This window comes from Gastrolobium bilobum, unplaced genomic scaffold (genome assembly GCF_033153095.1).
Source record: "Gastrolobium bilobum isolate Gb01-03AN ecotype WA unplaced genomic scaffold, APGP_CSIRO_Gbil_v1 utg17219, whole genome shotgun sequence".
Lineage (NCBI taxonomy): Eukaryota > Viridiplantae > Streptophyta > Magnoliopsida > Fabales > Fabaceae > Gastrolobium > Gastrolobium bilobum.
In genome coordinates, this window is record NW_026897120.1 from 122,031 (window position 1) to 135,790 (window position 13,760).

The following is a 13,760-nucleotide window of genomic DNA, read 5'->3' on the forward strand; positions in this document are numbered from 1 at the left end:
TTATGTTCTTGCTTGTCTGTTACCTTTGTTGGAAGTTGGTGGTCCCTTACAGCTCTTTGCATAGTGTCCAGTCTGACCACATTTAGGACACTTGGCTGCATATGTCCTTTTCACTTTCTTTGTACTGCTCCCCTGCTCTTTAGTTGGGTCCTTCTTCCTGTGTTTCTTGGGACGCCCAATTGGCCTTTTCAGTTTTGGAGGAAGAGGTTTGGGTTCATCAGATGAAGGCCAATACTTGTCAGAATTTACTAGGTTCAAGGTGTGTGCATAAGTGGCATGCAATGCATCCACTGTAAGCCATTGATGGGCATAGTTCTCAGGTGGTTCATTTTTGTGACAAATGGCTGCTATTGCATGCTCACATGGCAGTCCAGTCAACTGCCACGCATTGCATGCACAAGTATGTGTTGTTAAATTAACTCCCACTCTCTCACCCCTCCCACTGACTTCATACATATCTTGCTGCAGATTTCCAGTCCAAGTTGGTGTCCATGAATTGCTCAGAACCTTTATTTGATCTAGTTTCTTTTGTTGAACAGGAGCAATTTTACCCCAGATAGTTCCTAAAACCCTTTGATGTGCAGCCATCCTCCTCATAATGTAGCACCTCAATTCCTCTAAGAGAGTTATTATTGGTTTCGACCAATACCCAACAATCTTGGCATTCCATATCTTTGCCATGTTGTTTGTGATGTTATCATATTTCGGCCAGTGGCTGAAATAAGCTTTTACCCAACTTGAGGGATCAAGGTTGTCTAAGTACTTCCATGCTGCCTCGTTCATCCCTTTCAAACGTGCCATTGACTTCTGGAACTGGGAGACAGTGTTGCATCTTGAACACTCCCAGACAATGCCTCTGATTGCCTTGTCTTTCCAGTGTTTTATAAAGTTCTTCCAGACATACTGCACACAAAAATGATGATGTGCACTAGGCATCACCTCTTGCAGAGCTGGAATCAACCCCTGCATACAGACACCAAAGAACCAAAAAAACCATGGCTAACATAAGGAACATTGTAAAAAAAAAAACAGAGGAAAAACTAAAGTAAGATCAATTGAAATAAGCAAAACAAACCTTCTGTTGATCAGAAATAAAATTCCACCCAAACACTGAATGGTTGCCAATGTCTTCTTGTAACAGGGTTAAAAACCACTTCCAGTTCTCTTTAGTTTCACTATCCACTACTGCATATGCGATGACATAGAAGCTCTTGTTCGCATCCTCCCCAACTGCACTTAACAATTGTCCTCCATAATATCCTTTTAAAAAACATTCATCTAAACCAAATAAGGGCCTGCAGCCAGCTTTGAACCTTCTCTTGCATGCATCAAAACAAATGTACAACTTAGAAAATATGGGTGGGGCTTGTGGATCAGGTTGTGGTATGACTTGCATTTGACATGTAGAGCCTGGATTGCTTCTCAAAAGCTCTCATAAGTAGTCTCTCAATTTTGCATATTGCTTCTTTTCACACCTTTCAATTCTGGCCTTGGCTTTATGAAGTGCCTTGGTCACTTTCTTCAAATAGACATGGACTTTGTACTCCTCTTTCATATGTTCATAGGCCTCAACCCTTGTCATGTTCGACTGTGTCATTAGCCTTTTTTCTAACTTATTTGCAACCCAATCCCCACTTGCCCTCTTGTTTCTGAAAAGTCTGCAGCAAGTGTGGGAGTCATTAAAAGTTTTACTTGGAAAGCGGCCATTTTGTTGTTCCAAGCACAAAAAATTCATCCAATCACATTCTTCATTACTACACTTGGCTCGGGCTCTGACTTTGTCACTCTTAACCCACTTGAATTGTCTTCCTAGACTAATATTGTAGTCTTTGACAACATTTTTAAAGTGTTGCAAACTCACAAACTCCATCCCCAGCTCTAAGTGTACATGACCAAACACCTCATCCACTTTAAACTTTGGATTGACAACCCTTTCAGCCTCCTCAGCACCACTTGAAGGAGGTGTGTTCAACTCTTCAGAGTTATACCCATACCCATCCTCCTCGAAAGACATTTGCTTATCCTCCTCTTCCATTGTATCTTCCCCTGCCACATCCTCAACAACCTTTTTTTTCTTCTTGTTACCCTTTTTTTTTCAGTAGCCTTACCTATACACTTTAACTCCTCTTCACTCTCTGTTTCTTCTTCATACCCTGGTGGAGGAGGCTTATATGGCTCATCCTCCACACTATCATCTGAGTCAGTAGAAAACCCATCACCATTTCCACTATCATCTTCATCACCTGAGGAAATGTGATCAGATCCACTTCCAAATGACTCACGCAGATTATCCTCATCCCCATCACTGCCTTCCACAGGTGCAGGTGCAATAATATCAGGGATGGAAATGCAATGATCAAAATATATTTCTATGAAGTTCCCATTACTTAATGCACCTTAACCATCTCTACAATATCAGAGTCCGTACTCAGAAGCCTTAAACCACTGTCTAAATCCATTGCGTTTGGCATGAGCCACAACATCTGATCACATTTCTCTTACCCATAACCCTTGAACAGAGTATCAAGGTCACGCAGGTTGACAAAGTCAGCATCCATCTCAGGTAAATCAACTACTTTGTCATTTGCATAGGTTAGGACCCCTTCATCATCTCTGATTAACACACCCCTATGATGATACCTTATCTATATATTCATCCATCTGAAAAAAAAAAAACATAGACCACATGACATTTACTTCACAACGTTAACAACCAATCAGATTTTACAAACAATAGCCATTTGCATATATAACTCAACACTGGCGTGTAAACATACAGGGCAGTAAATTGCAAAAATATGTCACATTTACAAAATATGCATGCAATACAGGGACTAACATCAGGGTCCACAAAGCACTAAAAAGTGCCAAAATACTTTTCAAACTGGGACCACAGACATAAAAGAGTTTGTTTTTTGTAAACCCTAACCAAATAAACAGACAGTGGACCGCATATGGGGGACCATATCCAACAAAAAATACACAACATGTAGTGAGGGGGGACCACATATATGGAAGGATTTCTAACAACACGTACCTTAGTGCATGTAAGACAACACCCACAATCGAACTTTCCTTAACCACCAAAGCACCAGCCGTTCCAAAACCTTCACTGTCCACGCTCGATTGTCTTACCAGAAACCACCGTCTTTGACAATGCTCACCGTTCAACCAAGCTTCGAGGTAAACAATGGGGTTCCTCGCAAGTTGAAAAACTTAAGTGAAATATGGATGTCTAACTATGGTAACATCCAGTGTAGTTGATGACTATTGTCAACCCAAGAAACGACGTCGTCTGCTCAATTGGAAAGCTCTCAACCCATTTCGCACAAAACGTCGTCGTCTGTAAATCTACGCTGTTAAACGTCCAAGCCGCGTCAGCACACTAACGTGTCACATGGGCACCGTTAGTTGGGCCGTTACGGTGGAGTTAACAGAAGGACCAACGTGGCCCCCCCTTTTTGTTATTTCAGGGACCAATTTGTCCTTTTTTTATTGCTAGGGACTAAAAAGGCCTTCGTCGATATTGCCAGGGACGAAAAAAGGGTATTTGCTCATATATATATATATATATATATATATATATATATATATATATATATATATATATATATATAAAGCAATCAAAATCAAGTGTCAAATTTGTCGTGATGACTAAAGTAACAACAAAGAAGTGAAAATATTTGATCCTCATTCGTTGCATAAAGATTGGGAGGTGAAATTTCAGTTCTTGAATCGTGAAGGAAATAAGTGTGCCCAGGACTTAGCTATAAGGTGGTGTTTAGTTGGTAGCTTTTCAATGGATATCTATCTTTCTCAAGTATGGCTTTTAGAAACACCATGTTTGTTTCAACGTTTTTCACCAAAAATCCATATATCCAATTTGTGTGGATTCACGAGAAACATAGATATCTGCACTGTTTAGAAACCCAATTTGAAGGTGGGATTTTTCGGAAAACCGGTTATCTGACTTTTAATGCACTGTTGATTTCATAAAGTTACCTAATTTTTCCAGTAAAGTTTTTCCCCACCAAACAACTTTTTTTTACATTTTTCTACCTATCTCACTTTATCTATCTTTTCAATCATTTCTCTATCTATCTCATTTCCCTACTATTCCAAAAAAATTTTCTCAACCAAACATCCCCTAGACAGGTTTAGATATATCAGCAGTTTCATTTCCCTGTAAAAGTATTTAAATGACGTCAATTAAGCATTGAACTTGCAAGTCTTGATTTTTTATTTTTTATTTTATAAAAAAATTAAATTTATATTTTTAAATATCTTATAAAAAGTAAAAACAAAATCACACTGAGGAAGATTACTTATATAATTTTTTTCTTTATTATTATTTTTTTTCACCCAGCTGGGATCACAAGCCTGTTTCCTCCATCGTGATAGGGTTTTCATTTTTCACTCTGCAGAGTTGTAGTTCGCTCTCAATTCTGCACACTCGATCGACAATTGTTTGATATATCGAATAAGCTGGTTGGTACCTACAGCCTCTGGTTTTCTGGGGCAATTTTATGTGATTGGTAGCTTTCTTTCTTATAGTCCAAAATAGAAGTTTTTTATGATCCTCCACTGCAGATTGAATTTTTTTTTACACTTTTGTTTAATCTCTTCCCCATTAAATAGCACGCTATACACCCTTTAGATTTGCCTATCTCATTTGTTTTTAACTTCACATTCGCATTTTGCACCTTGTTTAGGGATTCTCCTTATCTCATTTGTTTTTAACTTTTTATTCGCATTTTGCACACTGTTTATTCTTAGAGAATGTGCTGAGTGTTTAACTCAGCTAGGACCAGGATCAGCTTATTTTGTTTACCAAACAGACTTGTAACTCTTGTAAGAGCTGTGAGTAGGTTGCAACTGTCTCCAACAATTTCTATCAGAATTAGTTCTGAATTACACTGCTGTATGTACAAGACATTTAGAATATTTAATTACGCTTTCAGAATCATTCTCATATCTTTCTCTGGTTCAGTTCACTACAACCATGTACATTTTCTACATTTAGCTACTGTTATACTAATATTTACTCGTACACTTGCATTGTCGGTTATGTGGTTAAGTTTATTGGTTTTGGGTTTTGGTGACTAACAGGTCCAAGTTGGAGTTGTCTAACTCTAACAATGAGACGGCAGGGGCAGTATGGCGGCGATCCATCTGCCAATTCTTATGTTGCTTCTCAGATGCATCATGCTTCTGGTCAGAGGATGGAAACCAATTCTGGTAGTTTTGAAGGTCGGCTAGAGGCCTTCACTCCTGAGAGGGAAAATCCTCCGTATTCAAATTCCAAGCAAGAGGGTCCATGGAGATGGGAAATGGATGGATCAAATATGTCAAACACAATGACATCTCGCATGTTTAATGAAGGCAAGTGCGCCTCTGCTTACTTGCTTAGGTTTGGCATTGCAGGACAGAGGTTCCTCACGCATTGGACGCGTGTATAATTTTGTTGTAGTTAGATATCTTGCATACAATTTTACATAGTTTAAATTTCTTAGTGAATCCATTTCTAATAGTAATGACTATTGAGTGTTATGCTTATCTTTATCTTTTCAGAGGTTAATGTATTCAGTGTTTTGGTCATGAATCATGGCTTTTTATTCATGTTAGCGTATGCTGACCTTGTCCCCGAAACCGACAATTTCATCATGTTTGCTTTATACAGTTAGCTTTCAATATAAAAATTAGGATATGTGATGCGAACTTTAGAGGAGGAAAGTGTGTATTATATATCCCATGTGCATTTTAATGTTGATATTAGAATTAAAGCAATTCTAAATGTTACTGAACTACTCCCAATTAAACCTCGACTAGCGAGTTTTGGGGTGAGGGCAATCCTTGTACCCAACTTATCCTTGCATTTTTGCAAAGAGGTTGTTTCTCAGATTCGACACTTGACCTTTTAGTCACAAAAGAGCAGCTTTACCACTGCTCCAAGCTCGCCCTCTTCAATTCTAAATGTTACTCTTTAAATAAATTCAAACAATCAAAAAATGATGAAGAGAGAGAAAGAGTAGGTGGAAGGGAAACCGGGGAGAGAATATTGGTGTAGTTATCTTAGACAATTTAATTTTATACTATTGTAATTATTCAGTTTTTTCTTAAGAATTGCTACCTCATGTTTGATTACTGTATAGAACAAACATAAAAGGAAAATAAGGTTTTTTTGTGACATTTTGGGACAGACAGTGAAGATGAAAATCTGTCTTCCTATTCCCTTATGTGCAGAGTTAGGCCTTTTCTACTAGAATTCGGAAACACTTGATTCTTGTGATTATTAAACTTTCTTCCATGCTACGGTGTGAAGCTTTATGTTACAAAATCAGGAGTAAGGCATTGTCCTATGGAATTGTTAGGTTAAAAGGTTCTTTCTAGAATGGACTATTGATGGTATCAGGGGACTCTTTTGTGCAGAAAAAATATTTTCAATGCTACCTTTTTCAATTTACTGCTAATGTGCATATCTGTATTTGTAATTTCCTTATTCTTTATATCTAACTATAAGAAGCGACCCGGACGTCACAGGTTCAATGTATATAATTAGCCTCTTGCAAATGCAAAGTAAGGCTGCCTGTAGACCCTTCCCTGGACTCTGTGCGGAGTGTTATCTTTACAGCACTATGCTGCCCCCTTTTTTTAATACCTAACTCTAAAATATTGCTTCTTTTCAATGAGAGTACATAACTGTTCCTCACGTATAGGATGATAAAACTCTTGAATGTTCTTTAGTTTGATTACAATGATATTCTTGTTCAGCAAACATTGTCACATTTGCAGAAATATCTTACTTTTGAATTATTGTAACATAAGCCTCCATGTAAAAATCGTAAGATTCATGTTTTCTATAGTATCATGGAAATGATTTTTGAACTCCTAAACTTAAGGGAACCATTGCATGCTCTAGTGTAGGTCAAGGGGGTGATGCTTCAAGGTCCTATTTTCAAGGTCAGAGACCTGATCCTAAGTTGACTTTGCAGAACCAGAGCAGCAATGATGCCAGAACTCAAGCCCATGAAGAAGACATGGATGTTAAATATGAGGGAAATCATTTATCTCAAACTTTTGAAGGTCTTGAGCAGAAGTTTCTGGATGAAGTTATTAAACTAGCCAATGAACAGAATGATGCTGAAGATTCAGAAAATGCCAGGCACAGAGAGGTTGGTTTAGATTTTCAGGCTCACTCTTCTTCTTTGCTTTCCTTTTTAACTGTTAGATGTTAACAGTATTAGTCTATTACCGTGTTCATGAAATGCTCAACATCTTCTTGACATTTGCAACCTTTATGTTTTCCTTTTCTCAATAGAGATGAATACATAATCCTCAAACATCCTTGATAGGCAATCCAGACCCCTACCGGAAAGAGGTTAATCATAGATTCATAGTGAAGATTTATTTGCAGTCTTATTTAGAATGGAATGCTTCTTAGGTATGTAGAAAGCAAATAGGCTGATAGCTGTTGGAATTTGGATTAAACTGACAAGTGTCTCTTCAGCACACCGTGAAAAGGGGAGAAGATGACCCTTAGAATACTTTTTATGAAATAGTTGATAGCCCCATATTGCAAGTGTATTCTAGGAGAAAGGGGAATAATAGGCTGAATGATAATGGGACAAGTAGGAAGTAGCTGCAGGTTTACAAAAGGTGAAATAAGGGTAGAGGTGGGAAAATACTCTGAACAGGGAGAGATTGACAAAAGATGACTTTGTTACTGAGTGGGACAGTTGGCACAATGTCAATACTCCCAAAGGTCATGAGTTTGAATCCGGGAAACAGCCTCTTTACAAATATGCAAGGATAAGACTGCGTACAAGGATTGCTCTCACCCCTACCCTCGCTAGTCGGGTTTTAATGGGGAGTGGTTTTTATTAGCATTGTGCCAGCTGTCCCACTTAGTAACAGTCATCTTTTGTCAATCTCTCCCTGACAAAAAGGAAATTCTGGTATCACACCAGATTGTGAGGGATGTTGCACTCACGGCAAGTATTGTTGCGCGTACGACAAGGATACCTGTCGTAAAAGTAATAAAGTGATGAGAAAGTATCGTTCCCACGAGGATTAGGGATACCAAACACTATTTTTACTATTCCCCTTAATTTGGACAAATTAGAAATTGGTTTGGAAGGAGTAATATTTAAATTGATGGAAAGCCAAATGAGAATAAAAGAAATAATAAATGCTAGGGAATAATCAATTGCAAGAAGGAACAAATAATTCAAAAGATGGATTTTAAAATCAATAATGAGAACTGCAATTAGGGTTTATATCACCTCCGATCCCCCTTAAGTGATTTAATTCAATTCAATAACTTTCTATCCTAATGTCTTTGAAAAATTCATCATCTAATAATTAGTTGGTTAAATCCTAATATCTTAGCCCTTTAACCTTTTAACCTAATTGGATTCCTAATATCTTAAAAACCCCTTTTAGATTAAGCCTTAAGCACGATGAATTACACAAGTTAGCAATTCCTACAAGCCTATGTCTAGAACATGCAAGAATTGGTGTTCTACCCTTGTCTAGGCTAAGATCTCAATATGTCTATTGCGAATCTTAACCCTCTTTATTCCTATATGATTGATCAGGTTATACAAGAATTTAAACAAATAAATCAAGGTAAACACAAACAATTTGAGACAAATTATTATTGAAAAGAAATTAAATCAAAACATAAAGGTTCACTTTGAATCCATATCCCTAAATACAAAAGAAAACTAGCCAGACATATCTGGCTTAAACAAAACAAGAAGGTAAGAAAAACTTGATGAATCAATGATGGAAGAAAGGTGGTTGATCTCCACAGTTGTTTCGATCTCCCTCCAATCTTTGTCTTGATCCCTCTGAAACTTGAAATTCCTCTAATCTCTGCATTCCATTCCGTTTTCTCATGCAAGACTGTGCTAGAATCCTTCTTCTTTCCAAATCTTCTCTTTTATAGTCAAAGGAAAGTTTCCTTAATTTCCTTCAATCAAATCCCATTCAGATCTCCATGAAAATTTCCTTAAATTTTCCATTCATCCTAATCAGCTCATGACCCAAATCATTTGAATTTCAAATTAACGTCTTGGCGCTACTGACGCCACAAAACAGCGTGCTCAGATTGCCATGGCATTTCTAGCCCGTACCTGCGCTATTAGCGCGGAGGAGAGAAGAATTAGGATTCTGTTGGCGCCACTAGCACCATATTGGCGCTACAGGTGCCGCAAGACAGTGGCTTCAATTGGTTCTTGCACTTGTAGCGTGGATGTGGCACTGTTAGCGTGGTTCACATGGCATTTCTCTTGCTTCTCTAGCTTCACTTTGAGTTCTCTAACTTGTCTTTCCTTCAATGGGTCGAATTCCCTACAAAAACACAAGAATTCTTATGGAAATACTCCTGAGTGAATTAACAATTTAATCCAATTCTTATGTCTTTTGGGTAGATTTAGATCAGTTACATGCTCAATTTGACCCTTAATACATAGCAAGTTGGAGGCACATCAAGGGAGTGATTAGAGAAGTGGGAAGGAGGAGAGAGAAGGGGGGATAGTGATGAATTTCTGGTTTTGAGGTCTGGGATGGGGAGAGGAAACTGAGGTGTTTCTTCCCTTAGAAACTGAGGTGTTTCTTCCCTTAGTTCTGGTTTTTGTTCGATCTTTGTATTTTCTGCCCTGAATTCTTATGGAGGGCTACCTCCAAAATAAAGGAGCTGGTCTCCATTTTCTGTATAGTGAGTTTTCATTCCCTATCGTAGATGGGTGTATGAACTCTTATCAAATTTGCATGACTGGTGCATTTTAAGTTTTGAGTTAGGTTTATGCTGTCAGTAGATTCAGCAAAGTCATTAGGCTGAGTGCTTGGCTGCTTGCGGCCACATGCACCTTTCAACCTGTTTGTAGATTTTTGCTGCTTATTGCATTTATATATTCAAAGATGGAGAGCCTAGAGTAGTGATGAAACTGCTCCTTTGTGACCGCAAGATCACGGAGTCAAATCCAACAAATAGTCTCTAAAAACTGCAAAGGTATAGCTGTGTTTTTATTCAGAAACCAATCCCTTATCCATATCCTTACAAGTCAGGGAGTGGGGAGTGGTTTTTATTGCATTTGTATATTCAAAAACCTATCCCACACGTCACAAAATTTTGCCTACTAAAAACAAATATCTGGGACAATCGTAGTCTTGTTGGATTGTGTAGATATCTTTTGATGTTTTGAACACATTTCTCTATTCCATCAACCTTTACAAAGTTTCGTGTGTTTTTCTTTTTCAGAAAATAAATGCAATCAATGCTCAGTATGAAGAAAAATTAGCAGAACTCCGAGCTCAGCATGCCAGTCGCAGAGATGAATTTCTTCAAAGGGAATCACATGCAAGACAAAACCAGTACCAACAAACCATAAGGGATCCTTACCCTAGCAGTGGCATGGTACCTAGTCACAACCCTCATGGTTACAACGCTGTTAATGCTTCAGCTGCTGCCATTGGAGATGTGCGACGAGGTTATTCTGGCGATCACTTTGATCCTTACAGAGAGCGAGCTCGATTTCTTGGGGGTACGAGAGATCATGGATTTGAGCCCAGAGTTGCATATCCAGGGGGACGTGTTTACGATACTGGCTCGCGCTATTACGATTGAGCTGCCTTCAGGTTCATCTCGCAAATTTAGGTTTCTACCTTGGATTTGCGCGGTGCAATTTATACTGCTTATATTTACATGTATGTTGTGCTATCTTCCCACGTTTTTGTGCTTCCTGTTTGTCGATATTAAAGGTTTTGGGTAGCTCAATTATCAACATTTGGAGGCATAATAATGATTCCTAGAAATCTTTGATGTGGATGTTCACATCTATAGATTGTAGTTTTTTTACTAGATTAGGGAGAGATGCAGAGTTAAATTAATGTCTGTCAACCTTAAGAGGCGATCTTTGGTTTTTGCGGAGTAAATAATGGATACTGGGGAATCTTTGCAGAATGATTCTTTGAATAAGTAGGTGCACATATTTGCTTGCATTGTGGGAGTGCATTTATTTGTTAACTATGTAGAATGTCTTCTTTGTTGTATGTTTATGGAAGACATAGTATTTAAAACTACGAAGCAATAAGCACTCTAATCACTGATAATATTATAATACTAAGCATTGAGCTAAAGGACCAGTTTGATATAATGTTACTAGCCTGCAAATCCTAGTAGTTGTAGGTGCTATGAAGCACCGATATTTCAAAATTCTTAACATGTCGTGTTCGACACTTTTCGACATTCCGACACTTCTCGACACTCCAATACTCGTTGCAAAGACTCAAAAAAGGTTCAAAGGTTACGTTGTGTTGCATTTTGAATTCAACTATTAGATTCGTTAGATTACGATTACGATTTTATTGAGTTTAACATAAACGTTTGACATATATTATGTTTCTTTGCAAAATTGATGGGTATTATAAGTTGGGGAAGGATATTGTAACAATCAAGTTGTGTTACTACTAATCAATCTCACTGTTAGATCGATTATGTTAATCCAACGGTTATATTTATTTTCATCTTTGTATGGTTATGATTCTTCATATTTAAAGTGAAAGCATTAAATATGAGAAATCATAACCATACAAAGGTTAAAATAAATATAAAATATTAAATTTGAGAAATCATGACCATACAAAGATAAAAATAAATATAACCGTTGGATCAACATAATCGATCTAACGGTGAGATTGATTGGTAGAACCATGGTAATAACACAATTTGGTTGTTATAATATCTTTCCCCTTATAAGTTTAACTTTATTTTTTTTTGTTAAATTATTGATAAATTATTGAATATTAAATATAATATACATTATATAAATTAAAAATATTATATAATATCAAAACGTGTTCTAACGTATCAAAATTTAATATTTTTTAGAATTAATATGTTGGAGTATCGTGCTGTGTCATATCTTATGTTTCGTGTCAACGACGGTGCAACATAGGTAGAGCCATCCAATTATTACCTTGTTGTGGAAAGTGCGAATTTATTTTCAAAGTGCGAGATAATTAGGCATCGTTTTAGGATATTAACCTCCTAGGGCTCGTGATGAGTTTGACGAAGGTTCCTTCGCCTTGCAATTCAAAGATGAAAAGTAGGTAAATAAATGCATGAGTTTGATCGATCACGTGAACAAGCCTTAGACGCACCTACTTTATAGTAAAAAATGGTGCAATATTATTATATGAAGCAGCTAACACCAGGGTTTTCTTGAGTTCCACAACCATTATTTTCTTAATGTATCATAGCAAAGGATTTTTGAGATTTTTTTATTCTGTTAAGCTGGCTAAAACAAGTTTTATTAGGCTCTGCTTAAAAAATTCATTAAATTATATATGTAAAATCATCCTCACTATTCAGATAAAATCATGTACCAAATGATGGTAGTTCAATTGATGCATGAGAGCTAAACAAGTGGGGATAAGAGTATGTGTTCGAATCTCTTCAGTACCACATTTGATAGGAGTTTAAAGCCTTAATCCTGGACCCGCTCCGAATCAGATTAGTTGTAAAGTAATAAACCGATTCGAATATTTCAAAAAAAAAAAAAAAGTTCATGCAGAACAACGTTCTAAAAAAAATTCCACTTGAATTAATGTTGTATTTATCTTAAATTTTTATTTCCCTGTACCAAAACTCAACCAAATTTTTAAACGTAATTGAAAATGAATAAAATTATATTGTCCTAAAATTTTCGTAAGATCTTGACCTTTTTCTTCTCTGCCTTTCTCCGAAAATGATTGTGTGATGGACCTATGGCATTGCCAACGACATCCCTTCTCATTATGTCTTAAAAGCATTTTAATTTTGTGTTCGATATATTATTAGGTTCCTTTAAAGATTAGTAACTATCATTCTATCAAATTGCTTCTCAAATAACTGATTTTTAAAGGACATTTAATATTAGGAAAAAATATTTATCACTTTAAATAATACAATTCTGTATCATTTTAATTGAAATGAGTGTTTTGGTGATTTTTTTAGCTTCTCCCTCCTTAGAATATTCTCTCTTTTCCTCTCCTTCTAATTTTATGAAAGAGAAAATTTAAAAAAAATAACTAAATATACACTAAAACATAATCATTTCAATTAAAATGACAGAAAATTATGTGTTTTAAAATAATAAATATTTTTTTGGATAATATTATATATTAAATGTTTTTGACTTATAATAAAAAAAAATTAAACGGTTTTTAACTCATTAACCAATGATTCAAGGGTATTTATGAACAAAAATATCTTTATAGTATGACAATAACTTTTAAATTATTTTAAGGAATTTCTCAACTAGTGTCCTTATAAATTAATTAAGGCAATAAAAGTAAAAAATACAAAAAAAAGTAAAACATTTATTACGTTAGAAATTAAATAAATATTAATGCTTTTATCTTTTTGGCCGATTAGAAACATTGATAAAGAGTAACGCATGTTCCTTACTCGGTATCTTTAATATTGGTAGAAATATTAATTGAAACTAACTTCAAGTTTTGACTTTTGGCAATATATTAATAATTTAAAATTACAAATACATGCATATTATAAAGTTTAATAGCAAATATAAAACCCCTATTTTAATGTAAGAAAATTATCGTTTTGAAAATGAAGTTGATATAATAATCACAATGCTCAGATTTGCAAACAAAATGAGCTGTACATAAATTTATGAAACGTATGATATGTTTTTCCCTCCTTGTAATCCATCTTCACATAAAAGCTATTCAACATCTCTCTCTCTCTCTCTCTC

General features: G+C 36.1%; 2 protein-coding genes across 3 annotated transcripts; one reads left to right on the forward strand and one right to left on the reverse strand.

Moving 5' to 3' along the window:
* LOC133304316 (uncharacterized) lies at window positions 1-2,558 on the reverse strand. The gene is made up of 5 exons (XM_061504327.1): window positions 2,510-2,558; window positions 2,109-2,396; window positions 1,476-2,046; window positions 1,076-1,313; window positions 1-963 (listed from the first exon to the last, which is right to left on the reverse strand). Exons 1-5 carry the CDS (start codon window positions 2,556-2,558, stop codon window positions 1-3), a joined length of 2,109 nt encoding a protein of 702 aa, XP_061360311.1.
* Window positions 2,559-4,361: 1,803 nt separating this feature from the next.
* Window positions 4,362-10,985, forward strand: LOC133304333 (uncharacterized). 2 transcript variants are annotated; one of them, XM_061504347.1, is made up of 4 exons: window positions 4,362-4,488; window positions 5,110-5,382; window positions 6,925-7,172; window positions 10,265-10,985. In XM_061504347.1, the coding sequence occupies exons 2-4, from the start codon at window positions 5,139-5,141 to the stop codon at window positions 10,628-10,630; spliced, it is 858 nt and encodes a 285-aa protein (XP_061360331.1). In that variant the 5' UTR covers window positions 4,362-4,488; window positions 5,110-5,138; the 3' UTR covers window positions 10,631-10,985. The 2 variants fall into 2 exon arrangements, with proteins under 2 accessions (XP_061360331.1, XP_061360332.1); XM_061504348.1 differs by having other exon boundaries at window positions 4,373-4,535.
* The last annotated feature ends 2,775 nt before the right edge of the window (window positions 10,986-13,760 follow it).

Coding starts and splice junctions, on each gene's coding strand:
- LOC133304333 (XM_061504347.1), top strand. CDS start 5,139: ATGAGACGGCAGGGGCAGTATGGCGGCGATCCATCTGCCAATTCTTAT. Junction 5,383..6,924: donor ATCTCGCATGTTTAATGAAG/GCAAGTGCGCCT, acceptor GCTCTAGTGTAG/GTCAAGGGGGTGATGCTTCA. Junction 7,173..10,264: donor AAAATGCCAGGCACAGAGAG/GTTGGTTTAGAT, acceptor TTTCTTTTTCAG/AAAATAAATGCAATCAATGC.
- LOC133304316 (XM_061504327.1), bottom strand. CDS start 2,558: ATGGATGCTGACTTTGTCAACCTGCGTGACCTTGATACTCTGTTCAAG. Junction 2,397..2,509: donor CCTTGATACTCTGTTCAAGG/GTTATGGGTAAG, acceptor GAGATGGTTAAG/GTGCATTAAGTAATGGGAAC. Junction 2,047..2,108: donor AGAGGAGTTAAAGTGTATAG/GTAAGGCTACTG, acceptor AGGATGTGGCAG/GGGAAGATACAATGGAAGAG.